At 46.4% G+C, this 14,477-nt stretch overlaps 1 protein-coding gene across 2 annotated transcripts in view; it reads left to right on the top strand.

Annotated features, from left to right (window-relative positions):
• The first annotated feature begins 1,002 nt into the window (after positions 1-1,002).
• PBX3 (PBX homeobox 3) overlaps positions 1,003-14,477 on the top strand; it is a 109,604-nt gene continuing 96,129 nt past the window's right edge. Inside the window, exons 1-2 of one of the 2 annotated variants that reach the window (XM_054084057.1) lie at positions 1,003-1,891; positions 3,271-3,344. In XM_054084057.1, the coding sequence (XP_053940032.1) occupies positions 1,698-1,891; positions 3,271-3,344 (268 nt within the window). In that variant the 5' untranslated portion in view covers positions 1,003-1,697. The remainder of the gene's footprint in view (positions 1,892-3,270; positions 3,345-14,477) is intronic. The other variant, XM_054084058.1, reaches the window with a different exon arrangement.

Here is a 14,477-nt window from a genome sequence, read left to right as displayed (position 1 = left end):
TTTAGCTGTGCAGAGTGGGAGCCGCCAGCCGTACATCCCCGAAACGCCAGAGGCAAGGATGAGACTGGACTGTGGATGTGACCTCCTTCACCTGAGACTGTCCATCATAGATAAAGAACCTCCAGGAGCTGTGTCTCACTGTAAGCGCCGCCGCGGTGCCACGGGGGTGTGTGTGGGGGTTCTCACAGCAGCCGCTTTGTTACACGCTGCTCAAAATGTGGGGAAACTGGGTCAGGATCACGGACTTCCCCTCTGGATTTGCATGGGGCAGGCGTTCCACGTGGGAACAACTGGGGATTCGGAGAGAACCCCTGCACAAAGCGAAGCCTTAGTTGCTCTTCAGGTTTCATAATCACAGAATGCCAGGTTGGAAGAGACCTCAGGGAGCGCCTGGTCCGACCTTTTGGGTGATCGGAGCCTTACGAGCGTCCGCTGCAGAGGAATCCACCGCTGCCCTGGGGAGGCCGTGCCCACGTTTCACTGCTCTCGTGGGGAAAAGTTTTCTTCCAGAATCCAATCGGCACCTCCCCAGGACAACTTGTATCGCTCCCTCCTCTCCGTGGCAGAGTCCCGTCCCCCGCCCTGCCTCCTCTCCCCGCGGCCCGCTGGGGGCCGGTCCCGGGGCCGCTTCAGGCCTTCCCGCCCCGGCGGCGCCGCGGGACACGCGCAGGCTCCGCGCGGGGTTACCGTAGCAACGCGAGGGGCGTGTCCGCGGCGGCGCTCGGCCGGACCACGTGACCGTTCGAACGGCCCAACCAGAAGTTTCTCAGCGGGGCGGGCGAGCCCCACGTGTCCCCGCCCCCTCGCTCCGATTGGCCCGCGCGCCCGCCCCCGCGCGCCGCCATTGGCCGCGGCGCGCGCCCGCCCGCCTTCAGCCCCGCCCCCTCCCCGCGCGGGGGCAGCGCGGCGGCCCGGCGGGAGGCGGCCCGGGGCGGCGGGGCCCCCGGGGCGCGGGGCGGGGCGGCTCCGCCCGGCGGGGCGGGGCGCGGGGCGGCGCGGGGGCCCCGGCGGCGCGGCGCGCGGCTCCGCACAGGGCGGCGCGGGCGCGGTGAGTGAGTGGCGCTGGCGGGCTGTCAATCCCTGCCGGGGCGGCCATCAAACACCGCGGCTCCGCGGCCGTAAATCCCGCCGACGCCTTCTGCCTTTTTTCCTCTTTTTTTCTCTATTTTTTTTCCCCCCCGCGCGCTGCTTCGCGCAGAGTCTGTAATTAATTCTGTTTTCCGTGGCGGTTCCTCTCGCCCCGCGGCCGCCGCGCTTTCTTCGCCCAAGTTCAAACTTTCCGCCCCGGGGGCGCCGGGCGCTTCTCCTGGTTTTTCCCCTCAGCGATCGCGCTTCTCGGCGTTTTTATGTCGCGGTTCGGGGGCGGGGGTGTCGCCCGGGTTTGTTGTGGTTTTCGCCGTTTCCACCCTCCCAACTTCTGAAGGATTTGAGAGCGAGCGCTTCGATTTTCTACCTGTGTTTTCTTGTTGTTGAATTTGCCTTATTTTTTTTATTTTTGCAAAGATTATTTTTTTGTGTGGTTTTTTTTTTTTTTTTGTTTGGACAAGTGAGGAAAAGACATAAAAAAGCAGCCCTAAAAGCTCAGAGCCCCCCGGGGCGCCTCGGAGGAGCCGGCGGCGCCCGGCGATGCGGGCAGCCCGCGCCTAGAGGCGGGCGGCGCGGGGCGAGGAGCGGCGGCCGCTCCGCCGGCGCGCGGCATGGACGAGCAGTCCCGAATGCTGCAGACCCTGGCCGGGGTCAGCCTGGCCGGGCACTCGGTGCAGGGGGGCATGGCCCTGCCGCCGCACGGCCACGACGGCGCCGACGGCGACGGCAGGAAGCAGGACATCGGCGACATCCTCCACCAGATCATGACCATCACCGACCAGAGCCTGGACGAGGCGCAAGCAAAGTTGGTTTCGTCTCATTAAACCCTTTTTCTTCTCTCTCTCTTTTTTTTTTTGGGGGGGGGGGGCTTTGTGGTTTTTCTTTCGGTTCCTCTCCTCGGAGTCCCGCAATCGGAGCGACTCCTGGGTGCCCTGGGAGAAACGGCAGAGCCAAAGTTGCTATGGAATGCTTTCTCTTTGAAAAATATGCTTTTTTAATATTGGCAAGCGCAAAGTGTGCTGTGAAACAGTAATAATAATAAAGACGTTTGTAGTAGCTGGACTGCTATATAGATACTACAGTATGTCTATATATACTTTGTATTTATGTATATATACATCTATATGTATACACACAGACATACATATACATCTGTATATACACACATATATATGTACACACACACACATATATGTATTTGCGGGTTGGAACTAGATGATCTTTAAGATCCTTTCCAACCCTAACTACTCTATGATTCTATATACACTATGTATTTATGTATATATACTATGTATTTATATATGTGTGTATACTACGTATTTATGTATACACACATTTATATATATACTATGTATTTCTATATATGCTATGTATTTATGTATATACATCTATATATACTATGTATTTATATATATACATCTATATATACTATGTATTTTTATATATACATAAATACATAGTATATGTACATATCTCTATGAAGTATGTGTATATATACACTATATATGTCTATATACTATATCTCTCTCTATAAAGTCTATATATAAAGTATATATGTACTATATCTGTGTGTGTGTATATAGTATATATAGTATTTATATATTTAAAAAAGCATTAAATATCAACTTTGGATGGAGATATACATATATAAAACAAATATCCAAGTATGCAATGCTTATGCCTTCTCACCCGTGCGCTGTCCCCACTCTCATCGGACACAGCCCCCATCCCTCCATCCATCTCTCTCACTAAGACTTCAACTTTTTCCCCCCTTTCCTTTCTTTTTTTTTTTTTCTGTTCCTGAAAGAGATAAATCCCAAACCTGACAGGATATTGCTGGGGGGGGGTGGGGTGGACACAAACCCCAGTGGCTGTTTTAAATCGCAGTAAATACAAAAAGCAACGTTAACTCTGCACAACCCCACACGATCTCCTTAATAAATCAAGCACTGGGAATGTGGGGATCGCTCCCACTTTTCTCTCCGCTCACCAGCACCACAGCCCGTGGCCGGGAGACACCGAACGGAGTCTCCCGGCCCCGGACCGCGGGGTTGGTGAGCAAGGAGTGAGGATGCAGGGAGTGAGGATGCAGGGAATGAGCATTCAGGGATGCTTGGATGGAAAGGCGCCATGTTGCTGAACAGCAGCCTTAACCTCTTGTCTCTGCTTCTTCTCTCTTTCCAGGAAGCATGCACTGAACTGCCACAGGATGAAACCTGCCTTGTTCAGTGTCCTCTGCGAGATCAAGGAGAAAACAGGTAAGGGCCGCCCGCGCAGCAGCCATCTTGAGCGCTTCTTCCATCCCTCCCCGCCACCCCAGGCAGGGGACGCCCCGGCTGCGGGACGGCGGGAGGCAGCGGCAGCGCTGCCCGCCAGGCGGGGGGGAGCGCGGGGAAATGGCGCGAGGAGCAGCCCTGCACGGCACCCTGGCTGCCTTTGTTACTGCCAGAACTTGGGGAGGCAGCGCGGGGGTACTTCGCAGCGGGGGATTCGCTCCTCACAGTGTGCGGTTTTCTCCTCGCACCGTAGGGTTTGCTCCCCGGGATGTTTTCATTCCCGGGATGTGGGGTTAGTCACAGCGTGGTCTTTGCTCCTCACATCACAGTGTTTCCTCCCGGGATGCTGGCTGACCTCACAGCGTGGTGTTTTGTTCCTCACGCCACGGTGTGTTTGCTCCCCGAAATGCTGGGTCACCTCACATCTTGGTGTGGGTTCTGGGGTTACCTCACATCACGGCGTTTGCTCCCCGGGATGCTGGGTCACCTCACACTGTGTTGTGTTTGCATCCTGGGATGCAGGGCTACCTCACATTGTAGTGTTTTGCTCCCTGGGATGCTCTGTTACCTCACGTCTTGGTGCGTTTGCACCCTGGCATGCTGGGTTACCTCGCACCACAATGTTTGCTCCTCACATCATGGTGTTTGCTCCCCAGGATGCGGGGTTACCTCACATCATGATGTTTGCTGGTCACACCGTGGTGTGTGCACCCCAAGATGCCAGGTTACCTCACATCATAGGGTGTTTGCATCCCAGAGTGCGGGGTTACCGCACACCACAGTGTTTGCTCCCCGGGATGCGCTGCAGGATAAAGTTTCTGAACGTTGCCCAGCTGAGAGGAGAGCGGAGCTGAGCCTCTGTTCATCCCTGGGCTTTCCTCCTTCCCCGGAGCCTGAGGAATTCCCAGGGATGGATGCTGTGACCCTGGAGCTGTGCAGTGTGCGAGTGAGGATATTTTAAATGCCAAGCATTTTCATCATAGAAGTACAAAAGTTATTTATTTTCTGCATTAACGTGACAGTCAGAAACTCTGTGTTTTTTAAGAGGCATTTTAGGGAATTGTTTTCAATTTTTCCCATCACTGAATTTACAGAGGATTATTTATTCTTTTTAAAGAAGAAAATTTGTGAAGTATTTTGCTTTGTATTATGAGAGCAAGCACATACACTATGATCTTTAAAAATAAATACTTGCACTGACTGGCTTTTTAGCAATATTTGACACTCAATCACGTTGCCCTAATTGCACACTGCAAAAATAAAAGACTAAAGATGAAAACAACAAATGCAAAACCATTGCAAATCTCAGCTGAGAAGCCTCGAAGTGCACAGTTCTCAGTAAATTATGGTGCTTTATGTCCAAGGGTTTCTTTGCTACGGGGGATCCACTTCAGTTTCTGCTGACAGCTAAGCACCAGGGTATTGACTGTGTTGTGAATATTAAGATTGATTCGGCTTTATATTGCATTATATTACCCGGGATAAGGGGAATGATCCCCCTCCTGCCCTCCCTCCCTACCTCCCTATGCTTCGCCTCCATCAGCTCGTAACCCCTCTCCGTCTTTCTTTGGCTCGCGTTTGTTTTCTGCCTTTCCCTAAACTTTTTTCCTGTCCGGCTCTGGAGCCGGCCGAGCAGCCTGCCCTCGGCGTGCAGACATTTTGGAGCAGGCACGTTTCATCAGAGGATGCAGGCGTCTGTCCTGCGGTCGCTTTATTTGCAGAGGGCTTAGCCTCGCTGTTCCGAAAGGAAAGTGTAGTCACCCACATATCAGAGGTGAGGTGTGAGGGAAAACCCGTGTCCTTCCTGCAGCCAGGATTAGTGGCAGAGGGGTTTGGTGCGGCCGCCGCCGTCTCGGAAGCGAGGGGGAACCTGCTGAGAGACTTTGTGGTCTGGAAGGTTTTAGGATGTCGCGGTGATAAGTTGCGAGTTGGGATTCTGCGTTTGTGCTGCCAGTGGTTGAGCCAAGTTTGCAAGTTAGCGATTTGGTGAAATTACTGAGAACCAACAAAGAGGGCAGGCGCCCGGTTGGCCAAAGGCAGTGTCCTGCCAGCCCCGGCAGCGCAGGGACGGGATTAATGCAGCCGGTGATTGATGGAAACAAATCCACACCCCCACCAAAAACTGCTCCCGGAGGGGCACCTTCGCTCAGGGCCACCCGGTTGAGGCGAACCTCTGTACTGGCTTTAGTTAGTGTGTTAACGCGAAGAAAACCTGAAAATAAATCCCAGCGTACTTTCTGTAATCTGTTCTCGTAGGAAACAGCTCAAACAGTTCTGAACTCTGAGAGTGGACGGTCTGAGATGCAGTTAAAGAAGAGGTGATCCCCCTTGTACTCTGCATTGTCTCGTGGTCCGAGTACTTAAATACACCCGCAACTGGGCCACGTGCCGGTGTTTAATTCTTTTTAATCAGAACAAAGTTCGCCTCGGTGTTGGCGGTGAGAGTTGCCATGATGGCTTTCTTGCTGCCTTTTCCTGCGAGGACAGAGGTGAGGAGGGAGGCTGTAGCCTGTGCATAGAGTGTGATTGCAGTCACGCTATTCTGAAATAAGTAATGCAATATTTTAGTCATTTTTATACTGAATTATGTATTGGTTTATATTTTAGTAGTTTTCAGTACAGTCAGTGAGGACTTGGTGAGGCTGGTCGTGAGGGAACGCATAGAGGAGTCCTCGGTAGAGGTACAGCAGCTCCATCGCTTTCCTGCAAGGGTTAATGAACACATTGTATTTTCCAAAGCCTCTCGCTGTCTCACTTAGGGTTAGGAGCTGAGGGCTTTTTTCCCTGTGAGATATTTACCATGTAAAAAGCAAATCACTGAGCTTACCGAATTTAGCCTGACATTTCTTTTTTAACGTTTTAACATTTTAAAAAGTGCTGCATAATGCATTTAAGAGCTTTCCAGATATTAATAGATCTGTGCATTCTTAGAGGCAACCACAAGGTAGCATGGTTTTCATAAAGAAACTGCCACTTATTTCTTTAATTAGCTCAGAGAAAAATGATACCCAAAGTTCCACTGAAGCCCCTCCAGTAAAATCTCAAGAGAAGCGAGTGAGAGCCTGTGGATTCTATTTTGTTGTATTTTGCCCGTTCTCAGAGGTGTCGCCTGGAAGTGTTGAAGTTGCGTTCTTGCCGCGTGCTCACATCTGTTGCATACCTGTGTAACAGTCTGTCTCCTTAGGCGCCTGCCAGGGGGAATCAAACACTGATTTGCGCCTTGGGTTTTTTTGTTTTTTTTTTAATAGGTCATTTTTACAGACTAAAAATCCTCCAGATTAGTAATTTGATTAAACCTCTATTAGGACGCTGCTGTACCTGAGGTACTGGTTATTCTCATGGAGACAGAAATGAAAATATATTAATTCTTGCAGTCTTAAAATGGTTGGGGAATTGCAATTATTTCCCGTTGGAATGACATATTATTAGGTCCTGGTTTGTGCTGATGGGTGTTGTGGGGTTTTGTCTTTAAAAATCGTTAGTGTAGCTGGGAAGCACACGTTTATAGCAATGCCTGAATGCCTGTGCTTCCACGTATGTGTTTATTTATTTATTTCTGGGAGTCCAACAGAAACACCGATAGCTGCCAACCAAACTCTGATTTACTGTCACCACAAACCCTAAACAGCATTCATTTACTAGTAAAGCCTAATGGCATACATGATGGTTTGCCAGATTTGTGGCCTTTGTGAGGCTTATAAGCAGGACTGACTTGGGAAGATCATAAAACTTAATGAACTTCTCGACTGCAGGAGGTGTCCGCAGGGGAAGAGAAAGGCCTGCTCGGCTGGTTGGGCTGGTTGAACTATTTTTTATGTCTAAAGAGAGAGGAGGAAAATGTTCATTAAGAACGTTCACCACTTGTGCAGAATTTTTGTTTAAAGAATGAAAAAAAGAATAAAAGGTATGAAAGCCGGACAAATTGTGACGTTAGCCACAGGGTTAATTCCTTGCTGTTCTCCACATAAGCTAAAAGCTACATTTTTAGTGCTACAGTTGTAAGTAGCTGTACGCTGCCATTCTGATGATTAAGGGCTGCATCGTGCCCTGCCTTGCTGCAAAGCTCCATATTGATGAAAATGGCCCAACTCTGGAGGAACGCCCCTTGTCAATATGGTGCAAAACCCGGAGACTCCGTCAAGAGGGACTTGCTTCTGCCTTCTCTGCCAGCTGAATTGGAAAATGTTAACCCCTGTCTTCACCGTGGGTGTTTAAAAACTGAATCTTGGGGCTCTGCCCTTGCATTGCACAAAGCTCAACTTTGCAATGTTTGTAAACTGTCACTTAGTGCCAGCAACTCAGAGTAATTTATAATAAAATGCAACCCTCACCCTCCTATCTAAGCATTTAAGGATTCAAATGGAACAATGAAATGGCACTGGTAGCACACATGTACATGTGTGTGCGCGCGTACCTACCTTCGCTGGTCGCTATCAGTTGTGATGTTATTATTATTCAGTTTTGCTGTTTAAAATATTTATGTGTAGTCCTGGTGGTTTTCTCAGGCTGCTAAATACCTGCTTTTTATTTACCCTGACTGCCTAAGAAAGTAAGCGTCGTGTGTTTATGTGCGTACATCTTGTCTCCAGTTTAAAGTGTTTGGCTTTTGTTGCCTTTTTCATGCTTCAGTGTCCCACATTTTTCACCAAACCACTGGCTGTACTTTTGAATTCTTTTTTTTTAATTGTCAGCAAATGAATAGCAAATGATGACGTGCAGCTGAACCTTGGGTCGTTTGCGGTGTCCTTATGGCGATGGTGTTGCTTTTCTTCATAAATGTCCTACTAGAAAAAATAAATTGAATAAAGTGTCTCGATTGTCATTTGGTCATCTGTTCCAAACACATTCGTTATCAAAATCCTGTCTCTCTGGCGGATTTTTGACATGGTGCTTCTCTGGCGAAGGAAGCGGGCAGCTCTGGTGATTATTTTCATTAGAGGAATTCATGTTACTGTGTCTTACAGAACCTGTAACCACACGGCACCTTTAGACCTTGTGGTGTTGGTGCTCCTTTCTGTATTTCAATAACAATCTTCGTGTTGATTACCAGTATCTCTGTATCCAGATCTTTTTTTTCTTCCCCCCCCCCCCCCCGTAAGGATGTATTTGTACCTATTTGTCAATACGCATTTCAGCAGGAGCAGGGATTTATTTTATTTTCTAGCTATTTTTCATTTTATTTTTTTAATTTGACACATTTGCTTGCTTATCTGAAAATACTTGAATTATCTGAGTTACTGTGTGGTGTATTTCAGGATGCTTGTTGTAAGTTAAGGAATTTTTGCATTCAGAGATAAATTATTATAATGGCATGTACTGAATGCAAAAGAGGCCTTTTTTTTTTTTCAGGATTTAAAACATTTATCAAGCTCTATTCCTGCAGCTTTCAATGAAAAAGTTGTGTGATATGGATATTATGCTGTCTTTTTTCAATTTAAATGTTGATTTGTGTGAAACATTAATATAATGATACTTGCAGTCTACCGTAGACAAATATAAGCAGAATTAGACATACTAAATTGTTACAAATGTAAGGCAGAATTTAAATACAGATGAAGGCTATATTAATAATTACAGAGCAGATTGTAGGAGAGTCCAGTATGTGTCTGTATTCAGGTTTTAGGCTCTTTCTCCTTTCCTTGCACATTGCGCCTATGATGGTTCGATGAATATTTTTATGAACAGCAGGATGAATCCTGAATCTGTGTCCACCTCCGCGGAGCTGTGAGCGGAGCGTTCCCGCCCTGGTATCACTGGCAGAATTCGATGTAGCTGTTTGTACTCCTCGAATTGACACCCTGAGAAGAATGCTTTGTTTGTTTTCTCAGCAGTCATGTTTAATGCTATGCGCTTATCAAGGTGATCAGCATGGTTCAGATAACACACGCCTGACACAGCCTGCCTTTTTTCACCACCACGTTGACCTTTTGTCACATTTGCTTTTCTCTGGTAGGCAATTCATGTCCTTAAGTATGAATGGAGTAAATAATTCACATCAATATTTAATATAAATTATTAAAGTTTCTGTCAGCTCTTATAGTTCATGCTCTTATAAAGTTGGAGTAGTTCATCAGCCAAACAGATGAATTGTGCTGCTCAGCTGGACATCGGAGCTCCTCCATAATGCTGTCTGTGCGCTGGAAGTAAACAGGGAATTAAATATGAAAGGAAATGAGCCTGGTACTTGAACTCTATATATTTTTCAATAATGCACATTCTTTAGGAAGGCTCAAAGCATGAGATAAATATCCGTTGTCTGTTATTTCCATACTTTTTTTCCCCCTCCTTGTGTTTTAAACAGAAATGTAGAAAACCCCAGTGACCTCGGCATTTTCTCCTGCTCTTTGTTATTCGCCTCTGGTGCTCCAGCCCCTCTTGGGTTTAGGGTGGCTGCACTGGCACTGGAGGGCTTGCGGTTGGAGTTTTTCCCCTTAATGTTCTTTTCTGTTTGTAAAGATTGATGGGGAGCGCTCAGATGATGAAGTTTCAGGGTTTTTTAGTCCTTGTTTAGAAATTCTAATTTATATTTTGCAAAGTGCCGTGCGATTGAAGGTAGATTATGAAAATATTTTTTAAAGAAGAAATAGTCCAATGTGTGATCATAATAGCTCGCACGTATTTATCGCTCCAAGAGCTGGGTAAAAATAGCATGTTTTGCATAAAAGCATACAGTAGAAGTCTTTATGCACTTGCTCTAATTTTAATCTCTTTTAGTTATTTTACTTTAAATTATTTTCTTAACGATCAGTTCAGTGCGTGTTGCACTGTCATATGAGCTTGTACCGATGCATGAATCACTGGATATCACGCGTCTTGCCGAACGGGATGCGTCCATCACTTGGAAAGGGGGGTGGGTTTGTATCTTGTGTTTACAGGTCAGAACCTTTTGCTGTACTTAAGTCACGCGTCAACATTGAAAGCCAATCTCTCATGCCTTGTTGCCCAGCAGGTGGCTTTTTTAGATATTATTTAATTTTTAATTGTTTATTTTAAATGGAAAGTGGAATTTAATAACATTATCCTGGTTGCCTTTTTTAGAATCACGGCATTTTTTCAGTATTCCCGGCTGTATGTGGTGGGGTCAATGAAAGCATCGAGAGATCTTCAAGTACACAATCTAAATTAAGATTCTAAACAGGCATTACGGATGCTGGTAACTTTGGCAATTATCATTTTGTTTGGTGAACAGTAGTAAAACAGTGTGCGGTAAAAGTGTTTAGAGAGAGAGGATAAATAAATTGAACAGTTTTGCAATGCAAAGTGGTTTGTGGTGTTTTTGAGGATTTCTTGGCTCTTGCTTAACTGCTATTGTGAAGCCTGGAGCAGATTTTCCCATTGCTAATGCCCTAGAAGTATTAATTCACTTTGATATGCTAATTAGAGGGCATTATGCAAGAAATGAGATTAAGTGGCAGCATGAAGCCATTTGCCTGTCAGTAAATTGAGAGCTTTAGCATCAGGAGGAGCTTTGTTTTTTCTGAGTTTCTCTTGGTTTTGCATATAAATAAAATTGATTGAAAGGTCTAGAGAAGCTTCTAGAACATTGGTGGTTCTTTTTCTCCTTCTATGATTATTTAAACTTCATGTTAAAGCCTTTCTCTGAATATTAATTGATCTAATGGGAGATACTGAACATGAAGAATTTCATTGTATTCTCAGTTACTGTATCTGAACAAAAGGGAAGTATTAGAATTCTTTGTGTCATCTGATTTCTGTGGTGTTATTTTAGATATATCTTACAGCTCTGAGCTGTAACCTCGCCGACTGCTCACCGCTCCTGCGCTGAGATCTGCGTCTGCCCAGAGGTATTTTACCCGGTTCTGCTGGTTTTGGGATCAGGGTGATGAGGGCCTGGCCAGCTGAAGTCAGATGGTCGGCTCGGATTCCTGGCCGTCGGGGCCAGGGACATCCATCACCCACACTCACTCACAGCATTTCCCATCATTTCTTATGTAAATCACCCCTATATTTCCCTTCATTTAGGAAGGAAGGATTATAATATTGATCATAGATTTTATTCAACTGCCAGAAACTGTGTTAAAGTAACATTAAGGGATTGACTTACAGCCATAAGCATGAGGAAATTTGGAGTTAATAGTTAAACTCTGCCCTTAACTCAACTCGTTGAACCTATTTATTAGAGCATATATGTTACCTGAGATCACTGTGCTGAGACCACTGCAGTGTCAGGACGCTCCAGGATGAATCAAAGACGAGAGTTCCTAATTCAGTTCAAATTTTCCTCCCTTTTTTTTTTTTTTTTTTTTTTTTGTGTGTGTATCTTATTCAGGCTCGCAGCTGCTTTACTAGAGTTTTGGGGTGAGTTTTCTTTTTATCATACTGTTTAAAAAAAATCAGAGAAATAATTCTGGAAATGGAAGACAAATTTATCCAAAAATAAAACTAATCAGAACCAACCCAAGCCTCTCTGGTCCTTTTTGCCTGGGTGCCTGCGGAGCATTTGCTGTTTGCATGCCCGTCTTCTCCACAGATTGCTATCGCAGAGCCAGCCAGGGGAGCAGTGCTGGAGCGACGGTGCTTGTTACGAGCCCCAATAGTTATTTAAAAGAAAGGAAAAAGGATAAGAAAATGCCCCAGAGCTTCGTGCGGGGGCCGTTCATGCTGGATGCACATGCTCTGTCCCTGATCCTGGCAGCTGAAGTCTATCACTGTTGGGAATTTTTTAACATGAACCACGTAAGACACAAACCACCGTGGTTTCCCTGAGGCCACAGGGGTTTTCACGTCAGCGCAGGACAACTGGCAATGTGCGTTGCGGGTCCCTGCCCGCTGCCCTGCCCTCGGCACCCGCAGGACCGTGGGCCCTCGCTGTCTACCCTCCCTGCTGCTCACCAAAAGGGTCCGTGGTGCCATTCTCATTTAAAGCGTGATGTGCCTGGGTATCCTTAGCTCCTGAAAGCTCTTGAACTCGTTGGCCCCTAACCTTTAGTTGTCCTATGGAAACCATTTTGATACTGGGAAGAACAGAACAGCACCTGAAACGTCAAAATCCATTCTTCTCCCAGGAAGCCAAAAAAATGTTACTGCTCCCCAGCTGCTGATTTTGAGTTTCACATTCTTGAACAAAAGAACTGAATAATGTGAATGTTCAGTGGCCAACATTAACCTTGGATCCAACAGCCGCTATGGTGTTGGCGTGGGGGCAGAGTGTGCTGGGCATGGAAACCTGGTGTCTCTGGATTTGAGCCCTGCTGCTGCTGCTGGCTTGGGAAGGAAAATCCCTCCTCCCGCTCAAGTGAGGAGAGCCATGGTGGCCTCGTCAGGAGTGAGCTTCACCACCGATAACGCTGGAGGTCACTTTTCCTGTACTTAAGGTGGGACTATTGTCTATCAGACTTTCGGTGCAGATTGTGTTAAGGTGGTGCTATGTGTTGAAAAGGAATAATTCTGTTGAGTATCGGGTGCAATTCAAATTGCTACATAAGAAGTCATCTATTAGCACTGTTTTCCATATCCACTTCATTCCAATAACGGTGAGCCTAAGTGGAGTCTTACCTCCTGGGGATGAAGAGATTAGGCTTTCCTTAGACTTCTACTTTTATTGGCTTTGATTAGGAATGTTTGTTTTTTCAGTTCATGGTCAGATCTCCAGCGAAAGGCTATTGGGGTTTTCTGACTTGGTGGTTTGTTTGCTCAGTACAGAAGAGGCCATTTGCTGCCCATAGATGGGGATCGCTGCTGCTCTGCAGTGGTAGAAGCTCACAGGCAGGATGACACACTTGAAAGGGTGTTTAAAGCATGCTTTCATATGTTCCTTGATTAAAGAAGGAAGCGTGCTTTTACTGAGGTTTGTAATTACCGAACACGCAAATGTTTGCTTATTTTCTTCCACGTGAGACCCCAGTGGCGTGATTAACTGTCACTGGTAAGAACAAGTTACAGGAGAGTGCGCAATGATTCTTATTTGACTTCAAGGATGTATTTATTACCGTTTTTGAACAAATTATACTAACATGAAAAGTTGTGGGAATGATTGTGCACTAGATAAGGTGATACATTATGGGAGCGGCTGGGTTTATGGGGCTTTATGCTGAGGTTTTCTCAGAAATTATAGCACAGGCCTGTCGCTATAAAATGCGGTGATACAGTTGGTAATAACATGCAGTGGAGTATTTTTAGGATTTCGCTTGTTATTCAAATAGACTGGGAACTATCAGTTTCTCTACCTCGTATTTCTTCCCTTTGTTGCGCTGGGTGAAGAGGGAAGAGGGGAACAGGAGCCTGAGGATGGCAGAGTGGGTGCCGTGGTGTGGGGCACTGCACCATGCGAGCTCCCAGCGGTGCCGCCGGCTCTGGGGCCATGGGGCTCCCAAGGCTTCAGCGCTGCTGGGGCTCCCTGGGCGCCCAGTGCTCACGCGGGACGGAAGGGGAAAATTCACCTTCCATGTGCAGCTGAGGATCTTTTTTGTGAATTATTTCCTGCTTCCCCGCCACTTGTTAGGGCCGTGACGTGATATCGATACGGAGCCTGGGAGCTTATTGACTTGTTGGTTCTTGACCTTTTGACTGTGACCAAGTATAGAAATTGAATGTCTGAAAATTAAATGATAGACTCTATATACATAAATTCTTGGATGTCAGTGTATTACATGAACTAATTTCGGTTTACCTAAATTTATGGCATTTTGTGTTCAATAAAGGAAATATTTCTTCCTTTCAATATACTGAGAGTCTAATAATATTGTAGTTGCTAGCACTAAACAAATCAATTCCCTTTTACTGACTGATTATCATAACAGCTGCTGTTTAATCACTGTGATTGTTATGTAACTTTTAAATCTCTAATATTTCGGAGAGGAACGAGCAGCATCATCTCACCGCGTAAGGATGTGATGTCACTGCTGCAACTGTGTTTCGAGGGGCTCTGGACTGGAGTTCTCATTTAGTTCAGTAGCATTTAATGGGCTCTGAAGACTTGCTGAGCGAACTTCCCACTTGAAAGGAAACCCTGAATAACACCCAGTCCACCTGTTTTCACTGAAACAAAAACCGGGCAGTTGGTTTTCTGCCTTAAAAGCACAGCCCGATAGGGCCTGATGAGGATGCCGAGCACTGGCCCCTGATGTCGGCAGAAATTAGCTGATTGGTCTGCAC

The sequence above is a fragment of the Cuculus canorus genome, chromosome 19 (assembly GCF_017976375.1).
Source record: "Cuculus canorus isolate bCucCan1 chromosome 19, bCucCan1.pri, whole genome shotgun sequence".
In the NCBI taxonomy this organism is placed as follows: domain Eukaryota; kingdom Metazoa; phylum Chordata; class Aves; order Cuculiformes; family Cuculidae; genus Cuculus; species Cuculus canorus.
This window is presented reverse-complemented; position numbering and strand designations above follow the sequence as displayed.